Source organism: Odocoileus virginianus, chromosome 8 (genome assembly GCF_023699985.2).
Source record: "Odocoileus virginianus isolate 20LAN1187 ecotype Illinois chromosome 8, Ovbor_1.2, whole genome shotgun sequence".
Classification (NCBI taxonomy): domain Eukaryota; kingdom Metazoa; phylum Chordata; class Mammalia; order Artiodactyla; family Cervidae; genus Odocoileus; species Odocoileus virginianus.
This window is the reverse complement of record NC_069681.1, coordinates 24,301,815-24,321,120: the sequence shown is the minus strand read 5'-3', so window position 1 is coordinate 24,321,120 and position 19,306 is coordinate 24,301,815. Positions and strand designations below refer to the sequence as shown.

At 55.2% G+C, this 19,306-nt stretch overlaps 1 protein-coding gene across 1 annotated transcript in view; it reads left to right on the top strand.

The window, feature by feature from the left end:
• The window catches only part of CUL4A (cullin 4A), a 28,790-nt gene extending 11,502 nt beyond the window's left edge, over positions 1-17,288 (top strand). Inside the window, exons 6-19 of the mRNA XM_070471373.1 lie at positions 644-806; positions 1,067-1,156; positions 2,152-2,234; positions 3,890-3,957; positions 4,306-4,424; positions 5,896-6,088; positions 7,249-7,353; positions 7,589-7,699; positions 7,774-7,859; positions 8,417-8,524; positions 9,737-9,850; positions 13,180-13,458; positions 14,871-15,023; positions 15,855-17,288. Of these exons, the coding sequence (XP_070327474.1) occupies positions 644-806; positions 1,067-1,156; positions 2,152-2,234; positions 3,890-3,957; positions 4,306-4,424; positions 5,896-6,088; positions 7,249-7,353; positions 7,589-7,699; positions 7,774-7,859; positions 8,417-8,524; positions 9,737-9,850; positions 13,180-13,458; positions 14,871-15,023; positions 15,855-15,950 (1,768 nt within the window). The 3' untranslated portion in view covers positions 15,951-17,288. The remainder of the gene's footprint in view (positions 1-643; positions 807-1,066; positions 1,157-2,151; positions 2,235-3,889; positions 3,958-4,305; positions 4,425-5,895; positions 6,089-7,248; positions 7,354-7,588; positions 7,700-7,773; positions 7,860-8,416; positions 8,525-9,736; positions 9,851-13,179; positions 13,459-14,870; positions 15,024-15,854) is intronic.
• The last annotated feature ends 2,018 nt before the right edge of the window (positions 17,289-19,306 follow it).

Genomic DNA, 19,306 nt, shown 5'->3' with positions numbered 1-19,306 from the left:
AGCCGGGACCTTGTGCCCCCATCGCCCAGGTCCCCGCTCAGTGCCTCCTGGCCTTGGGCCCGAGCAGCTCAGCCTGTGTAGGAGCCTGTCCTGGCTTGGCCGCGGCCCTCCTGGCCTCCATCCACATGGATGGTCAGTCCTGATTTGCGTGGTGTGCCCGGGACACAAGGCTTGTGGGCGTTGGAGGGTGGAGGGGGTGAGGGCATATCCTGCTGGCTGAGTGGGAGCTGCTGGAGCCTGAGCCAAGAGCTCAGCTTCCAGAAGAGGATGCCTGTGGCCGTGGCCAGACTTCCTCCTGAATCTTCGGGCAGTGAGCTGAGGACGGGTGACTGGCTCTGATTTGCATCCTCACTCTGTGGTCCTGTGGCATGGACAGATGGAGCAGCTGGAGCATGGGCTCAGGGAACACGGAGGACAGGAGACCCCAGGGCCCCGGGCAGGGCAGGGGGACCACTGACTCACACAGGAAACAGGCCACCTGGATGACAAAAGAAGAGCAAGGCATGCCAGACTGTCAAAAAGGAAAATTTTTTTTAAAAAGTTAACACATGCACTAGTGAGTTAGCAAGTAAGTGTGTCTGGAGCTTCACCCAAAATTTGTAAAGAGTGAACCTGACACATCTAGTTTTTTCTGTTTGTGCAGGGACATGGGGTTAGAGCTGTTTAGAAACCACATCATCAGTGATAAAATGGTCCAGACGAAAACCATCGACGGCATCCTGCTGCTGGTGGAACGGGAGCGGAGCGGCGAGGCAGTGGACCGGAGCCTGCTGCGGAGCCTTCTGGGCATGCTGTCCGACCTCCAGGTGGGCCCGGCTTCCAACCCCCCGCAAACCGGGTCAGACCTCAGTGGAGACCCACGTCGTTAAAGCGTTGGCTGAACATACGGGAGTGTTTTCCCTCTAGGCGGGTAACCACTCAGGCTAGCCCTGCACCCAGGCCGAGGAGGGAGCCACCCTCGAGCCAGGGACGTGGCAGCGCAGCCAGCCGCCCTCGCCGAGGAGTCAGCCTTCAGGATGAGAGGTTTCTTCGCTGTAATTGGCTAGTAACTCTGCTCGTTTTTTAGGTATATAAAGACTCATTTGAACTGAAATTTTTGGAAGAAACAAATTGTTTATATGCTGCAGAAGGCCAAAGGTTAATGCAAGAAAGAGAGGTGAGTCACCGAGACGTTTCTAAAGTGCCTTACTTCGTTTTTATAGATGTGTATCCAAGTGTGATTTCTAAGCATCTGTCTTTTCACACATGCAAACATTCTACTGAAAATCTTCTGAAAGCTACAGTCTAGTTTCAATTCCCAGTAGTGAGATTCTTTCTTAGTATTTTGAGGGTTTTCTCCCCCTAGTTTAGAAACTTCTCCATTGCCATCCCCCCATTAAAAAACCCAGAAAAGCAGCTTCTGATTTACATAAAGGAGCTCAAGCTGAAACAAGATGATAAAAGATAATTGTGTGTGTGTGTGTGTTGCGGGGAGGGGTGCCTGTGCTGGGCAGTTTGCAGGATCTTAGTTTCCAGACCAGGGATTGAACTGTGCCCCCCTGCAGTGGAAGCGTGGCATCCTAACCACTGGACCGCCAGGGGATTCTCTAAAGATAATGCTTAGCTATGAAAGATAAACCCAATACGTTAAAAATTTTCATCTGTGTGAGACACTGAATAAAATGACCCTAAAAGCTGTGGGGGATGCCAGGTGGCGGTAATAGAACGCTGACGCCTCGCTAGCTGGTTTCTCGGGCGTTAGAGCCCAGCCCAGAGGCAGGCCCCGGGGGCAGTTGATGTTGCAGGGCAGCCTGGCCACTGCCTCAGGCCAGGGCCTCAGGGACCCTATCCCTGGGCCCCTGCCGTGCAGGCAGGTGACAGCATGGACACCCTTCGCCCCCAGAAACTCGGGGTGTGATTTGAGAGCCCCTGCGGCCACTCTGGGCCTCTGGAGAAAGCGTGTGGTTGGTGTTCGCTGGCTGCACCGTGCGTGGACCCAGGTGCCGTGACCTGTCCCAGGCCTTGCGTCCCTTCCCCACTCCCTTTAGTCGGTATTTCCGTTGGGCTTGCGTGCAATTCTGCTTTTTCTTTTACTAAAGCAATATTTGAGCTTCTTGGGTCACATGAGGAATGTGTTTTGTTGCTGATGTGTTTAACTGTTCTTTCTGGAAGGTTCCAGAGTATCTTGACCATGTGAGTAAGCGCTTGGAGGAGGAGGCGGACCGCGTGATCACATACCTAGATCACAGCACACAGTGAGTACAGCTCTGGGCTCCGTCTAGGGGCCTCCTGGGGACAGTGTCCCCTCCGCTCCCTGACACACGGGACGTCTCACAGACGCGCTCGCTGCTCCCTGGCCCTGGACGTATTTTTGCTCCTCAAGCAGTTTGCTTATTACTTGTGATTATTCAATAGTCGTAAGTCACACTGATTCAGTGGCCTGTCTTGAGTTCCTGTCCAAAGGAGTGATTCGGGCAGAGATACTTGGTGTCTTTTTACCATTTTTAATTTATGTTATGAATCTGTAATTTATAAAAGTGTTAATGGCGTATCACTGAATGCAGGCAGTTTTGGTTGTAAACTTTGGTTGGACATCTGATGTACTGATAGAGCTGTGATTATTTTGCTACTCAGTCCCATTATTTTCTCTTTTCATCTAATTTTTTTCTCTAAATCAATGAGTATCTAAGGAGAAGTTCAAGGGGAACTTTTTTGAGTGTCTGTGTCAGGCACGTAATGTTTATTCAAGCAAGGGAGGTCAGAGCAGAGATGTGGGAGATGAAAAAGAGAGCTGTTTTTAAGGGGGAAAGTGCTAAACTGTGTGGGTTGTGGTGGCTCGTGGGGGAGCGGGGGCAATGAAAGGAAGGGGCAGTGTGTCAGCTCGAGAGAAAGGGGGCCGGAGCAGAAGCGGGCTGTCCCCAGACGCGGAGCTGGAGGTGCCTTGGGGACTGCGGGGGTTGGGGGTGCAGGGAGACAGAAGGCTGCACCTGGTGGGACGCCCCAGCCTGCAGCCCCTGGTACTAGGCCCCGCGGCTGCGCCTTCACACCCTCCTGCGGGCTCACACGCCCGTGTGCAGGTGCTGCAGAAGAGCCCCCCCCGCCCCCCCGTCTCACTGAGAAGTGACCGCCAGCTAAGCAGAGGACTTGTAGAGAAGGGGGGTTCCCTGGGGAAGGGTTTTGAGGAGCACTGAGGTGGCTTCTGCAGTATCAGATGACTCAAAGGTCACAGAGTAAAAGGTGATTTTCAGAGACAGCAGAGGCAGAAGGCTGATAAATGAGCCCCCGGCCGCATGCCCCCTCCCCAGGGCATGGGCACAGCTCAGATGCTGAGCCCTCGGTGCCTGGAGTCCACATGACTGCCAGCCTCTGTCCGTCTGGGGCTGCCATGAGGGTCACGTGAGGTGGTGCAGGGAGGAGTCCCTCGAGTGGGCCCAAGGTTAGTAAGTCCTGGGAGTGCAGCAGGGCTCTGATCTCTGAGAGCAGTGCTCAGCGAGCAGAGGCCTGGACCCCGAAGGGTGCCGTGTCCCCTTGTGCAGGGGACAACCCCACGTGGCCGTCTCCAGGTTGTCAGGTTCTCTGTTGCCTGTGACATTCCCAGCCTCTGTAAGGAGTCGGGTTTCGATGTGTGATCCTGGGAGGATGCAGACTGGAGTGAGGGCAGAGGGGCAGCTGGAGGCGGCGGGGCTCTGTGGGACCCAGCGGGGCAGGACTGAGGGCAGGGTCCAGGAGCCCCAGGGACTACAGTGCAGCTGGCTGGGGCGTGAGGGCCGCCGGCAGCCCCTCTATGCGTGGGCGCCCCGTCTGCTGCTGCCCTCCTCCCTGGACTCAGGGGCCCGAGGCAGTTGGCACTGGCGTGGTCCCGTCACTCCTGGTTGACAGGCTCCTTGTGCTCCCCGCTCCCCCCAACCAGGAAACCGCTGATCGCCTGTGTGGAGAAGCAGCTCTTAGGAGAACATTTAACAGCAATTCTGCAGAAAGGTAGGTTTCCCACCTCTCGTGTGTGCACTGACCGCTTGTCCTGCATTCAGGGAGAGAGTTGGTGCAGCGCTGTGACAACGTGGGGCCGTTGCTGTAACAGTCAGTATGAGTCAGCGAAGGTGGTGGCCCTCAGCCCGTGGGGGGCCTTGGTTACCAGCTGTGTTGAGGGAGGGGGCAGGGAGCACAGACGGTTCAGGCTAAAGTCCCAGGGGTCCTGTCGGGGCTGAAAGACCCCAGCCACTGGCGGGCTCGGGCACGACAGGCTGACCATGAGCGTGGACACGCGGCGGACAGCTGTGGGGCCCGTGTCCGCCTCCCACCAGAGCTAACGCTGCCGTGTGGTCTCAGGGCTGGACCACCTGCTGGACGAGAACCGAGTGCCGGACCTCACGCAGATGTACCAGCTGTTCAGCCGCGTGCGAGGCGGCCAGCAGGCGCTGCTGCACCACTGGAGCGACTACATCAAGGTGTGTGCGGCCCCGGGGGCGGGGGAGTGGCCACCCGGGCCCCGGGCCAGAGCTGCCTCCGCTCCTTCAAGGTCAGGGGGCCCTGGCTGGACCTGCCCATCGCCTCCTGGGCCCCTCGCACACATGGTCTTGGGGATAAATAGCATCCAGGTGTAAATGTTCTTAAAGTTGCTGTTTGGCCATTTGTTGTCAGCATAAGTACTAGCAGAGTTCTATAGTCGTGGTTTTCAAAATGTTGTTTTTGTGAATCTGCTGTTGAAACATGATTTCATGCTTGGCTCAGCGGGAACTGTTAAACATTTTGGTATGTCTGGGTAGGGTCATGCTGCTTTGTTTCCTAGAAATCCAGGATTTATGCATGTTTTGGTTATAAAAAGGCAACAGGAGTGACCTGTGTGGTGCTGGCTGGCTCATCTTGGTGCTGGGCTCAGGTGGCGCACAGTTGGTGAGTTGTAGGTGGACTTGTGACCCATCTGGAGGAGATGTCGGGTGAACTGTGTCAGGGTCAGGGTCCTGGCTGCGCTGCCACTCGGTTGGGTCCCGTATGTCAGCATTGGGGAACCAGGCTGGGTGCACGAGGCACACGCTCGCTCTTCTTGCTGCCTGTGGCTCTGTAACCATCAGGAAGGAGATTCAACTCAATAAGAAAGATGGAACAGTCAGGACTGTGGAAAGCTTGTACACGCACTCATACCCCCAAGAGCTTGTGCCACTGTATTGAGCTGAGAGGCATAAGCAACTCAGGCCTGGTCAGCACTGGGCTTTCTGCCGGGAAAGGCCAAGGAGGTCGAGGGTTCTGCCCAGGGGTCCCCAAAGAACGGGCACAGGTCCTGACACAGGAGGGCACCTTTGCAGCATCCAGTCTGGGCAGGAGACATTGAATCGTGAACACAGCCCCAGTGTCTGCTGAGGATGAGCCGTGACACTGCCCCCCACCCCTGCAGGTCGTACCAGGCCCCCCTCCAGGAGCCTCTGTGCGGCTTCACCTGAGCCTTTGCACCATAGTCTGCCCCACGCGCACCTATGACGTGGAGCTCCTCGTGTGTCTTGTGAAAGCCAGCAGTTTGTGTCGTCAAATAGCCAACTATACTGTCATACAGACTTCTAGTAATGTTTTCATAGCATTTCTTAAATAAAAATGCAGGCTAAAAACCAGAGTCTAAACCACAGTTAGAAGTGAAAGAGAAAGAACTGTAGTTAGGAAGTCCAAACAGGTGTAAAAGATAAATAGGATTAATTTACATGTGAGGGATTTATAAGAAAAAGTTCTTCCAGAAGCAGAATTGTAACCTTAAAGCTTAGTTGCATACCCACTTAATTTTTAGAATGTGGACTAAATTTATGAAACTTCTGAAATGATTTAGCATTTAATATTGGAAGTGATCGATTTGTTAAACCATCATGATTGTTTGATAGCAGGAGAAAAACTGCTGTATCAGGGCCCTGCTGCTAACTTGGTGTGTTTTTGCAGACTTTCGGGACAACAATTGTCATCAATCCTGAAAAAGACAAAGACATGGTGCAGGACCTGCTGGACTTCAAGGACCGAGTGGACCATGTGATAGACGTGTGCTTCCAGCGGAACGAGAGGTTCATCAACCTGATGAAAGAGTCCTTTGAGACGTTCATCAACAAGAGGCCCAATAAGCCTGCAGAGCTGATTGGTAGGAAGCACGTGAAAGATAAAGCACAACTCAGGCAGAGGTGTTCCCAGCAGTTCAGGCGCCTCATGGGGAGGACGGGAATGGGGCTGAAAAGGACAGCCTTTCCAACAACCAGACACTAGCGTGTGCTCACGTGTGTATTAAATCTGTATGTGAGCACGTGCTGTCTCCACCAGGGGGCATGTGGTGGTGGTTTTGTGATGAGATGGAGCCTGGCGTCACGAGAGAAGGGAGAGACAGAAGATGTGTCCTGGCTTGCACGGCCCCCAGCTCCAGAGCTCTTCCTGCTCAGAAACTGGCCTGGGTGTGTCGTGTAGGGACGAACGTCAGGAGGGCGACTGTTGACCTCTGGACAGTGCGGGACAGGAGATGTCTGTTCAGTCCCAACCTTGTATCCTCCAGTCAGTATTAAATGTGGTGGGATTGATTGGCATCTCTTTTACATGCTCCCTTTGTATACTTATTTCATGATAACATCAAAATATATTCAGGATTCATGGAGTCTCATCAGTGAGGCAGTTTTTTTTGGAATTGTTCAGAGGCAGCGGGCAGGACTGAGTTCTGGTGTGGGCTGTTGAAGGTGCCTAGTGGGAAAGTGGAGGTGACAATACAAGTGTGTATGTTTGCGATGTTCAGAATAAAGAACGATAAGGGCAAGAGCTAAGAAGAGCAACAGGAGGAGACATTCAAATGCACCTGTTTGATTTGGCCTTTGTGCCACCTTATAGACTGTGGTTTCTCTAAAGACACATTCAGACCCTCGGGAACTTGGATTCTCCCTTCGGGCAGGTCGAGGCAGCCTGTGCGTCAAAAGCAGGAGGGCAGGCAGAGCCACTCTGTCCCTACGGGGTCAGCCCTGAGAGGAGTGCTTCCATGTAAGGAAGCCTTGGCCGTGTGTCTCGGCACATCCTGCTGGTGGGCTGCTGCAGTTTTTGTGCCAGGAAGCCCCAGTGTGGGACCATGGAGTGTGTTCTCGGGTGCCTTGAAAGCACAGATCTTAGAACATCAGGTGTTTGCCGTTTTAGTACATAATAATGTCATTTTGGGAAAGTTCCGAGTGTTCAGTTTTTTCTTACAGAAATTAAAGATCTTCCTTCTTGTATTTAGGATATGTATTGTATAGTGAACGCTTATTTTTGAAATAACCTCATCTCCTACAGCAAAGCACGTAGACTCGAAGCTGAGAGCAGGGAACAAGGAGGCGACGGACGAGGAGCTGGAGAGGATGCTGGACAAGGTCATGATCCTCTTCCGGTTCATCCACGGTGAGCGGGGCTCTGGGCACATGGCTGCAGCTCCCGCCGGCCGTCTCTCCCCAGCCCCGTCAACAGAGGACGGGTGGCGGCTGCTGTGGACGGAGCAAGGGGGTTTGTAGGGATTCAACGGGAAGAGCTGGCTCACATACACATGTGGTCGCCTCAGGCTGAGTCAGCTGCTGAGGTGAACATTTTCACAGTAACTGTCAAATGTCTTACATGGTTCTTGCTTGCTTATAAATAGGTAAAGACGTGTTTGAAGCATTTTACAAAAAAGATTTAGCGAAAAGACTCCTGGTTGGGAAAAGTGCCTCTGTCGACGCTGAGAAATCTATGCTGTCGAAGCTGAAACATGGTAAGCGTCCAGGGGTGGGGTGAGCACCCCCGCACGGGGCCTCCCAATGCTCACCCACCTCCCACTTTGTCCAGAGTGTGGGGCCGCCTTCACCAGCAAGCTGGAGGGCATGTTCAAGGACATGGAGCTCTCCAAGGACATCATGGTTCATTTCAAGCAGGCAAGTTGTGTTCTTTTCAAATGAAACAGCTTTTTAAAAAATACACTATCTTAAATTCTGTGAAATGATCATGTACATAAGTATGTGAACTATGTAAAATCCTTGTCTTTAAAAATTACACTGTTAAATGTTTCACACGTTCAAAACACTTCAAAATGAAAAAGAAACATAACCCCTGGGGATTCCCTGTCAGTGCAGTGGTTAGGACCCCAGGCTTCCACTGCCGAGGGCCCAGGTTCAACCCCCGGTCTGGGAACTAGGGTCCTGCCAGCTGTGTGACACAGTTGGAAGAGAAAGAAAAAGAATTCCTAAAAGTGCACTTGAAACTCTGACTTAAATGTGTTTAATGACCCATATTTGGGACAAAACTAAAGAAGAACATTCCCAGTGACTTTAGAACAGGGTGTGTGGCTTCAGTGGACTATGTTCCAGGGTCTCAAACAAATGAAAACAAGGTAAACTGTAGTTTGGAAATAGGATCACTCGTTTTTTAATAGAGTGATTCTTTTGGGTGGTAGTCTAAGGTGACCATCTGTCTTGGTTTCTTGTGTTTGCAGTACATGCAGAATCAGAGTGACCCGGGCTCCATAGACCTGACCGTGAACATACTGACCATGGGCTACTGGCCAACATACACACCCATGGAGGTGCATCTGACTCCAGAGGTGAGCGTTCTCAAGAACCTGCGGCCTGGTTTTCACACACCAGTGCTCCAGGGCCCCACACACCTCGGGGAGTGTTGAAATCTCACGCTCTCCTGACCATCTGTGTCATCTCTGGGAGCAGCATTCACAGTGGACACTCCTTGTCTCTGTCCGCCGGCTGCCTGTCAACGAAGGCACTGGTTTTAAAAGCTCCCGCGTGGGAGCCTCGGGCCTCCTTGTCTGGCTGATGCTCCCACCCGTCATACCAGAGCCAGGGCCTGAGAGGGCAGGGATGGTGTGTGTGTGGCTGACACGGGCCCTCTGAGGGGGATGGGGTGTGCCTGCCAGCGTGGGCCCAGGGCCTCCAGGGGGGAACAGCTGGACCCAAGGCGCGGGCACCCGGGCAGACATGCTGCCGCCTGGATCTGCCCTTCCTGTTCCCGGAGCAGAGTCTCCTGCAATCTCCTGTTTCTGGCCCCCTAGTCAGTCTCTGTCGCGTCTTCCCCTCCTTTTCCTCTGCCCTGTACCCTGAATGCACATGTTCCCTGGAAGCCCCAACTCCCTCCCTCTCAGCCTCCAGCCTGTGTCTCCAGTCCCCCACCCCGGGACCATCACAGCTGTCCCAGACCTGGCGCCCCCTCCCACGTCTCCCCACGCGATGGGATGGCTCTGTGCCCCTCCCCACACTCCACCCGGCACTCTCACGCTCCTGGGGCTGGTGTGACCCTGCAAGTAGACGCTCTTCCCCAGAAAACCTCCAAGCCCCATCTGTCCCTGCTGGTTGACACTCCCCCCACCTCCCTCCACCCAGGGTGTGCCTGCACATGCGTGTGCTGCAGGACTAGTCAGGCCTGGAGGGGTGGCAGGGACAGGCCAGAGTCCCAGGGCCTCCCCTGGGGCAAGAGGAGGTGCAGCGAGGGTCGTCCCACTGGGCGCAGCCGGACAAGAACGCGGGCTTTGACCACGTGGACCGCCAACACTCCTGGGCGCAGAGGCTGCGGAAGGGGCCGAGGAAGCCTACGGGGCCTCAGGAGGGAGGTGGAGGCCCCAACGGCCCTGGAAGGAGCTGTTGAAATGATGGCAGCACGGGGCCGCGTGCCGGTGGGCAGCTGTCAGCGCGCGGAGCAGGCCTCATTCAGCCCAGCGGTGTCCTGGGAACTTGGGCACTGAGCCGTCGGTATTGTCAGAGTAAGCATGTACAGCATAATCACACTCGCTTTCCTTTGCTGACAGATGATCAAGCTACAGGAAGTGTTCAAGACGTTTTATCTGGGGAAACACAGTGGGCGGAAGCTTCAGTGGCAGACGACGCTGGGCCACGCTGTGCTGAAAGCCGAGTTCAAGGAGGCAAGTCCTGTGTCACTTTTTATGTTTTTGAAGCATGTTTATGAAAAGATGTTTTTAAATTGCCAGTAGACTTTGGTAGCAAAGAAAGAAAAGGAGGGATTATTCAATATAACTCAACACTGGCTTTTTGAAGTCAGTAAAATGAAGTGATCGAAGGGCTAATATTTTAATCAATAAAATTAGTGATGTCTTCCCACCTGGTGATTAGTCAGTACTGTCTCAGCACGCCGCACACAGGCTTGTCAGGGCATCTCCTCACCTGGGGACTAGTCAGTACTGTCTCAGCACGCCGCACACAGGCTCGTGAGGGCATCTCCTCACCTGGTGACTAGTCAGTTCTGTCTCAGCACGCCACACACAGGGCATCTCCTCACCTGGGGACTAGTCAGTTCTGTCTCAGCACGCAGCACACAGGCTCGTGAGGGCATCTCCTCACCTGGGGACTAGTCAGTTCTGTCTCAGCATGCCGCACATAGAGCATCTCCTCACCTGGGGACTAGTCAGTTCTGTCTCAGCATGCAGCACACAGGCTTGTCAGGGCATCTCCTCACCTGGTGACTAGTCAGTTCTGTCTCAGCACGCCGCACACAGGGCATCTCCTCACCTGGAGACTAGTCAGTAGTGTCTCAGCACGCCGCACACAGGCTCATGAGGGCATCTCCTCACCTGGTGACTAGTCAGTTCTGTCTCAGCACGCCGCACACAGGCTCGTGAGGGCATCTCCTCACCTGGGGACTAGACAGTTCTGACTCAGCACGCCGCACACAGGCTCGTCAGGGCATCTCCTCACCTGGTGACTAGTCAGTTCTGTCTCAGCACGCCGCACACAGGCTCATGAGGGCATCTCCTCACCTGGGGACTAGTCAGTACTGTCTCAGCACGCCGCACACAGGGCATCTCCTCACCTGGGGACTAGTCAGTTCTGTCTCAGCACGCCGCACACAGGCTCGTCAGGGCATCTCCTCACCTGGGGACTAGTCAGTTCTGTCTCAGCACGCCGCACACAGGCTCGTCAGGGCATCTCCTCACCTGGTGACTAGTCAGTTCTGTCTCAGCACACGGCACACAGGCTCGTGAGGGCATCTCCTCACCTGGGGACTAGTCAGTTTTGTCTCAGCACACGGCACACAGGGCATCTCCTCACCTGGGGACTAGTCAGTTCTGTCTCAGCACGCAGCACACAGGCTCGTGAGGGCATCTCCTCACCTGGGGAATAGTCAGTACTGTCTCAGCACGCCGCACACAGGCTCGTCAGGGCATCTCCTCACCTGGTGACTAGTCAGTTCTGTCTCAGCACACGGCACACAGGCTCGTGAGGGCATCTCCTCACCTGGGGACTAGTCAGTTTTGTCTCAGCACACGGCACACAGGGCATCTCCTCACCTGGGGACTAGTCAGTTCTGTCTCAGCACGCAGCACACAGGCTCGTGAGGGCATCTCCTCACCTGGTGACTAGTCAGTTCTGTCTCAGCACGCCGCACACAGGGCATCTCCTCACCTGGAGACTAGTCAGTAGTGTCTCAGCACGCCGCACACAGGCTCATGAGGGCATCTCCTCACCTGGTGACTAGTCAGTTCTGTCTCAGCACGCCACACACAGGGCATCTCCTCACCTGGGGACTAGTCAGTTCTGTCTCAGCACACGGCACACAGGGCATCTCCTCACCTGGGGACTAGTCAGTTCTGTCTCAGCACGCCGCACACAGGCTCATGAGGGCATCTCCTCACCTGGGGACTAGTCAGTACTGTCTCAGCACGCCGCACACAGGGCATCTCCTCACCTGGGGACTAGTCAGTTCTGTCTCAGCACGCCGCACACAGGCTCGTGAGGGCATCTCCTCACCTGGGGACTAGTCAGTACTGTCTCAGCACGCCGCACACAGGGCATCTCCTCACCTGGTGACTAGTCAGTTCTGTCTCAGCACGCCGCACACAGGCTCGTGAGGGCATCTCCTCACCTGGGGACTAGTCAGTTCTGTCTCAGCACGCCGCACACAGGCTCGTCAGGGCATCTCCTCACCTGGTGACTAGTCAGTTCTGTCTCAGCACACGGCACACAGGCTCGTGAGGGCATCTCCTCACCTGGGGACTAGTCAGTTTTGTCTCAGCACACAGCACACAGGGCATCTCCTCACCTGGGGACTAGTCAGTTCTGTCTCAGCACGCAGCACACAGGCTCGTGAGGGCATCTCCTCACCTGGGGACTAGTCAGTTCTGTCTCAGCACGCTGCACACAGGGCATCTCCTCACCTGGAGACTAGTCAGTTCTGTCTCAGCACACGGCACACAGGGCATCTCCTCACCTGGGGACTAGTCAGTACTGTCTCAGCACGCCGCACACAGGCTCGTGAGGGCATCTCCTCACCTGGGGACTAGTCAGTACTGTCTCAGCATGCCGCACACAGGCTCGTGAGGGCATCTCCTCACCTGGTGACTAGTCAGTTCTGTCTCAGCACGCCGCACACAGGGCATCTCCTCACCTGGGGACTAGTCAGTTCTGTCTCAGCACACGGCACACAGGCTCGTGAGGGCATCTCCTCACCTGGGGACTAGTCAGTTTTGTCTCAGCACACGGCACACAGGGCATCTCCTCACCTGGGGACTAGTCAGTTCTGTCTCAGCACGCCGCACACAGGGCATCTCCTCACCTGGGGACTAGTCAGTTCTGTCTCAGCACGCAGCACACAGGCTCGTCAGGGCATCTCCTCACCTGGGGACTAGTCAGTACTGTCTCAGCATGCCGCACACAGGCTCGTCAGGGCATCTCCTCACCTGGGGACTAGTCAGTACTGTCTCAGCTCGCCGCACACAGGCTCGTCAGGGCATCTCACCTGGGGACTAGTCAGTACTGTCTCAGCTCGCCGCACACAGGCTCGTCAGGGCATCTCCTCACCTGGTGACTAGTCAGTTCTGTCTCAGCACACAGCACACAGGCTCGTGAGGGCATCTCCTCACCTGGTGACTAGTCAGTTCTGTCTCAGCACGCTGCACACAGGCTCGTGAGGGCATCTCCTCACCTGGTGACTAGTCAGTTCTGTCTCAGCACACGGCACACAGGCTCGTGAGGGCATCTCCTCACCTGGGGACTAGTCAGTTCTGTCTCAGCACGCCGCACACAGGCTCGTGAGGGCATCTCCTCACCTGGGGACTAGTCAGTACTGTCTCAGCACGCCGCACACAGGTTCGTGAGGGCATCTCCTCACCTGGAGACTAGTCAGTTCTGTCTCAGCACACGGCACACAGGGCATCTCCTCACCTGGGGACTAGTCAGTACTGTCTCAGGCGTTCGCAGGCTGGCAGACACACTTGCGTGGCTCCTCCTCTTTCAGGGAAAGAAGGAGTTCCAGGTGTCCCTGTTCCAGACGCTGGTGCTGCTCATGTTCAACGAAGGGGACGGCTTCAGCTTCGAGGACATCAAGATGGCCACTGGCATAGAGGACAGCGAACTGCGGAGGACGCTGCAGTCCCTGGCCTGTGGCAAAGCCCGTGTCCTCCTCAAGAGTCCCAAAGGGAAGGAGGTGGAAGATGGAGACAAGTTCCTCTTCAATGCAGAGTTCAAGCACAAGCTCTTTCGGATAAAGATCAATCAGATTCAGATGAAGGAGACGGTATGTATCCGCTTCCTCCGCTTTCCCCGCTCACAGGGGATCGTAGGTCTATAGGAACTTTCGGCCCTCATTACACACTCGTGTCTGTGCGATGCTTTAGCATAAATGTTACTAGTTTTATACTCAGGATAGGAGTGAAACTCAGAAGGACATGCGTCTAACGGTTAACTTGCTGTCCACACAGACATGTCCCAGATGAGGTCTTTGTAGCCCACCTGTGTCTGTGTAGGGAGTGCCTCGTTCCACACCTGGTGACCTGTCCTAGCAGCTGTGCCCACCCCCGGCCATTCTCTCGTCCCCTGGCCCTTCCTTCAGCTGAGGGGCCCTGCCCAGCCTCACTTATGCTCTCGGCCCCTGGCTTGGCTCTCTCGAGTCTCAGCTCCTCACCCTGGACTCTCTGGGTCAGAGGACAGGAGCTTTGCTGACGTGAGTGCGCGCCAGGCTCCAGTCTCCAGCTTCTGGGGGTCCTCCAGCTCCCCACCTGCCTGCGCCCTCCCCCCTGGGGAGCACAGGATGCTTCATGGCCAAGTCAGTGCGACTTTCTTTGAGTCCCCTGAGCATCTTTATGCCATTTAGAAGCTCATACAAATTATGTGGCTGTCCGAATCCTCAGCTCTTCATCTTCTGACGTGGGTGTAACAGCACCACGGGGCTGAGACTGGAGAGGAAGTGCCGGCGTCCAGCTCTCGGCCGCGCACCTGCAGTGCTTCCCTGGCCTGCCCCTGCGCTTTCATGGGTCACCGCTGGTGCTTTTCTGTCTTTTTAACTAATTGCTTGAGCTCGAGCCCCTGGTCTATTTGCTGTAATGCCCCACCTCTGACCTGCAGGGACGCTCTGTTCATGCTGAGGGGACTGGTGGTGGGTGGTCCCGCCGCGCTGAGCGGGCCCTTCCCGTGAGTCCCGCGGGGGCCCAGTCTGCTCCTCTGCAGGTTTTGCCTCGAGGGTCGGCTCAACAAAGACCTTCCTCTGACCACATTTTAAAGAACATTTACTTGTATTGTTCCAGTAGTCTGTTTCAATTTTCCTCTGAAATATTTCTCTGTGCTAGAAGTTACCTTAGCATTAAGAAAGCATTCCAGCCACCCTTCCTATTTTAAAACCTGAATGGGTTCTCTGACAACCTACTAGAACTGTCACTTTTGTTAGAAGTCAGGGTCACGTATTACCGGGCAGTTTGTCGTTTCTGTTTTTCAAGTTCTGTTTCAAAGCCAGCACCTATAAGTCTTTTAATTGATGTCACTATTCCTATAAATTCACTGATTTTGGTGCTGAAGTTCAGTGGTTTCACTGGAACAAAGCTGCAGAACAGAACAGGGGTCCCCCCGCAGTCTGGCCTGCCTTCTGCCTGGAGCTTGGCAGCCCCCACAGAGGCGGTGCCGGCGCTGAGTCAGGCAGCGGGCCCTCTCCCACAGGTGGAGGAGCAGGTGAGCACCACGGAGCGCGTGTTCCAGGACCGGCAGTACCAGATCGATGCCGCCATTGTGAGGATCATGAAGATGAGGAAGACGCTGGGCCACAACCTGCTCGTCTCCGAGCTGTATAATCAGCTCAAGTTCCCAGTCAAGGTAAGCAGGCGTCGGCTTGTCAAGTCACCGCGTTTGCACACCCTCGGCACCGCACGTCCGGGTCTCAGGGCCTCTATAGTCGGCTGTCTGTCCCCCGCCGTTGCTGGTCACTTGCCACAGAGACCTTCCCCTGAGTGCTGGGAGAGAGCAGCCTCCCCCGGTACGTTGGTGACTGCAGCTGCCCTCCCCTCCTCCCGCCGTGGTCCCAGCCCCAGGTTCTCTGCTCAGGAGTGTTTCCCCACTGCCGGCGTCTGAGGGGTCCCGGTGGGCAGCGGGGAGGCTCTGTGACTGTGGTGTCGAGCTCAGGAGGACCAGGCAGTGGACGGATGCTGGACGGGCCAGTGGGGCCATGTGTTCCCCCAGGTTCCGCCAGCCCAGGGTGGGTGGGAGGGGGTCAGGGCCCCCTGCACCAGAGGCCTGGACGTTCAGCAGAGGCCACAGGGCAAGGCCTGCAGCTGTCGGGGTGGAGAGCTGCGCCCTGAGGGCCCGGCCTCCCCTTCTCACGGGGGACAGCGTCCACCGGGGTGAGTGTAGTGTCTGCCAGTGACGAGAGCACAGCATGGGGCGCAGTCTCCTTACAGGACGCTCTGCAGGCTCGGGCCCCCAACAGCCGCCCTGCTTGGAAGACATCTGCTCGCGCTACGATGTTGACACTGTCTTTGAAGCAGGGAGCTTTGTCTGAGTTGTCCTGTCGTGAGCTTCTGGTCCTGCACAGATGTGTATAGACGTGCGCCCTGATCACGTGACCCACATGCTTCAGACATGCGCCCTGACCCACTCCCTCAAGGTGAGCCAGACGCCCTCTGACGGGCCTCTGCTGTTCTTTTCCAGCCTGGAGATCTGAAGAAGCGCATTGAGTCTCTCATAGACAGGGACTACATGGAGAGGGACAAGGACAGCCCGAACCAGTACCACTACGTGGCCTGAGGCCCGCCCCCCAGGAGACACAGCGCCCCTTCAGGGAGAAGCCCGTTCCGCGGTGCCTGGGCCGCCACTGCGCCCGCACGGGGCGGGCGTCCTTGGACCACTTTCCGGGCTCCGGGACTCGCAGGTGGCATGTGTCTTCCCTCCAGTTCTTCCTCCTGTTCCTTTAGGCGCTTGATGATTTCCAGGGCTCCGCAGAGTGGCTGAGGTTGGGTAGGCAGGCAGTCTCCTTTGTAAGCAGTGTTCTTGTGCAGAAGCTGATGTCCTCTGTATGTGTGTGTGCGCGTGTGCAGGTGTGAGACCCTGCGTGCTGCCTTCCATCGCGGCAGGACCACCGTGCGCTCCAGACGCAAGCTCTTAGGCCCAGAACAGGAGCCCCTGACTGGTGAACATGAGGGAGAACCCGTAGTGTCACAGCTGATGAATCACACAGCCTGCATAGTAGCTTCTGTTCGTTCCTTTGCACCAAGTTTTAACCTTGAGGCCTGGTTTCTGGACGAGGCTCCTCGCGAGGCCTCGCTCCTTGGAGAGGAGGTCGCTCTGGCGCCTGTGACGCTGTGAGCCCGTCCCTGTCTCCGTTTTGCTTCCGCCGCGTTGCTTGTGAACTTTCTCTGTGGGGGATTAGCGGGAGCCGTGCGTGCGTGTGTGTGTGTGTGCGCACCGTCCCAAGGCTGCGCCTGGCAGCCCCTGTTCTCGGCCCAAGGGCGGCTGCTGTGTGACCTGTTCTAACTGCGTGTTTGTACGATGGCGACAGTCAAGTCTGGTTCTCTTTTCACGGCCCTGGGCGGCAGCTGTCCTCCACGTGACCACATCAGCGCCTCAAGGAGACCAGTGTGGCGCAGAGGTGGCCTCATGGGCACCTGCCGTCACGCGCGTGCATAAGGGAGCCACGCCGCGGACGCTGGTTCGTGTGGGAACCACAACAAAGATACTTTTGTGAGAACATTTAAAAGTACTTTATATTTTACATAATAGCATGTTTCGTTTTGATTAAAAGCTACCAAAGGAATTTTGATCATGGTGTAAGTGTTGAAAGCAATATTTTCTGGAATATACCAAGTTTATATCATTTGATTTTTGTGCTAAATTATTAAAAGATTCTCCCTTTTTGAAACATGCGTCTTTAAAATATGAAATCTCATGGGTTTCCAGATGAAAACCCTCCCTCTTTGCGTGTCCTCTTTTCTCTTTGTAAATTATCAGTTGTGAGTTTATCACATGTGGTCAATCAGAGACCAGTAGCTTCTGCTTCTTAGACTAAGTTCTATGTCTCTCAATTGTTGATACTGTAATTTAATGTAGACTTACTCTGAATAAAAGTAGTTTCAATTGGCCTTAAAATCACATTAATAAAACTGGTATGCACCCGACATATTGCTCCCCGCCCTTCAGCCCCTAAAGTCCCCTCCAGGACAGTGAGGCGGCACCTGGCGCTTCTGCCTGGACCTCAGTCTCACCCACGTGATGCCCCATGTCTGGTCCTGTCTTATTGTACTTGAGGGTCAGTGACTTGAGACACGGGAGGAAACGATTGGGAAGGGAAAGAGGCAGAAAATCTCCTCAACTCGAGGAAGGTGTCCCCTTTAAAACACAGTGGGACGTCCCGGGGTGGGCCAGAGGCTGAGACTCCGACACAGGGGCCCTGGTTCAGTCCCTGCTCAGGTCTAGGTTCTGCATGCCGCAACAGAGAGTTCACATTGCTGAAACAAAGACCACAGGCAGTAAATAATGTTTTTTTAAAAAGATAGAGTGATTCCCAAGTTACAACAGTAAAGAAACTGGATCTGGAAGAAAATCTGAAGCGCGTCTTATTTGGAGGGGAAAAAAGGCTAATGACTTCTAAGACCTCTCTTAAAAAACAAAGGTAAATGGCATTCTTAAAAATCTACATGGGGAAAAGCTTTAAGTAAAAACTGGCAAATTTGGGAGTAAAACTAAGGCAGTGCTGAATAGTTTGGTGTGCACAGGACTACAAGCCAGCCAGGTATGATGGTGAACCAGGAGGGGCTGGGAAGCAGGCGCTCCTGGGGCGCAGGGGCTGGTCTGGGGGATGGGGCGGGGCCGCAGGGTGGGCAGGGGCTGGTCTGGGGGCGCTCCTGGGGCGCAGTGTGGGCAGGGGCTGGTCTGGGGGTGCTCCTGGGGCGCAGGGTGCACCGGGGCTGGTCTGGGGGGCGGGGCGGGGCCACAGGGTGGGTAGGGGCTGGTCTGGGGGCGCTCCTGGGGCGCAGGGTGCACCGGGGCTGGTCTGGGGGCGCTCCTGGGGTGCAGGGTGCACCGGGGCTGGCCTAGGGGGGCGGGAGGGGGCCGAAACGGGGTCAGAGCTAGAGGTCAGATCGGATGGGTCAGGAGGAGGACCAGTGAGTGACCGTGCTGCCCCTGGGCTCCGGTGCTTGGCCCACACTGCCAGGGTGATGGTCCCTCAGGGAAACTGACCAGCACAGTGTTCCAAGATGCCCGTGTCTCTGACCCACCAAAATCCACATCCCCACAACACCCTGACACTTGCAGGGAGGGAGTTCTAATGCCGGAACAGCATTTTCAGAAAAAAGTCCTGAATGTCCTTTGACAGGATGCAAAGGAGTGTGGTGCTGTGTCCCCTGGACAGGGTGCAGACGTGATGGAGCGGGTGTCACAGCCACTGTGCCGGGAGGGCCGTGAAGGGGGCAGAGCGCCCCTGCACACGCCTGTGTGCATGTATGTAGTCACGTGTAACAGCAGCTGTTCCCCATGGTGGACTTGGAGAGCCAAGGGAACCTGTTGACTGCACACCCTTTCATACCTCCTGAGTTTTTTTGTGAAAACAGCATCTGTAATTAAAATTAATCATGAATTGTTGACAAAAACAGAATGAGGCCATCAGCCACACCCTGCCCTGGGAGGTGTGGGTTGGCCCATCCCAGGGAGCCCAGGGCCCCCAACCGAGCCAGCTGTGTCCTCCCTGCGTGCTTCACAGGAATCTTTCTTTATCATGAGTCATACAAACCTCCATCTTCTTGGCTCATGGACTTACTGTTTCTCAAGAATGTCTGCTCTGAAAATGCAGAAACGAAGGCTCATGCTCTTCCCCATGAGTCCTCCCTTCCAGTTTCCGACAGCTCTTGTCAGACTGTGTATATATAATAGACTTTGTATGTCTGGTCTGAAAGCTGCACACACAGACAGCATCTGTGACCTGTTAACCCCCCTGGAGCCCAGGAGTGAAGTGCTGTTCTGACTCGGGACAGCTGAGGCTCTGGGCACGGAGACGAATGGGCTCTCCTCCCAAACACCGGCAGACAAGCAAAGCTCTTGTCACGTGTTGACTTGCTTTATATTCGGACCGTCGTCCAGCTTTTTGTCTTCCTTGGACATTGTAAAAT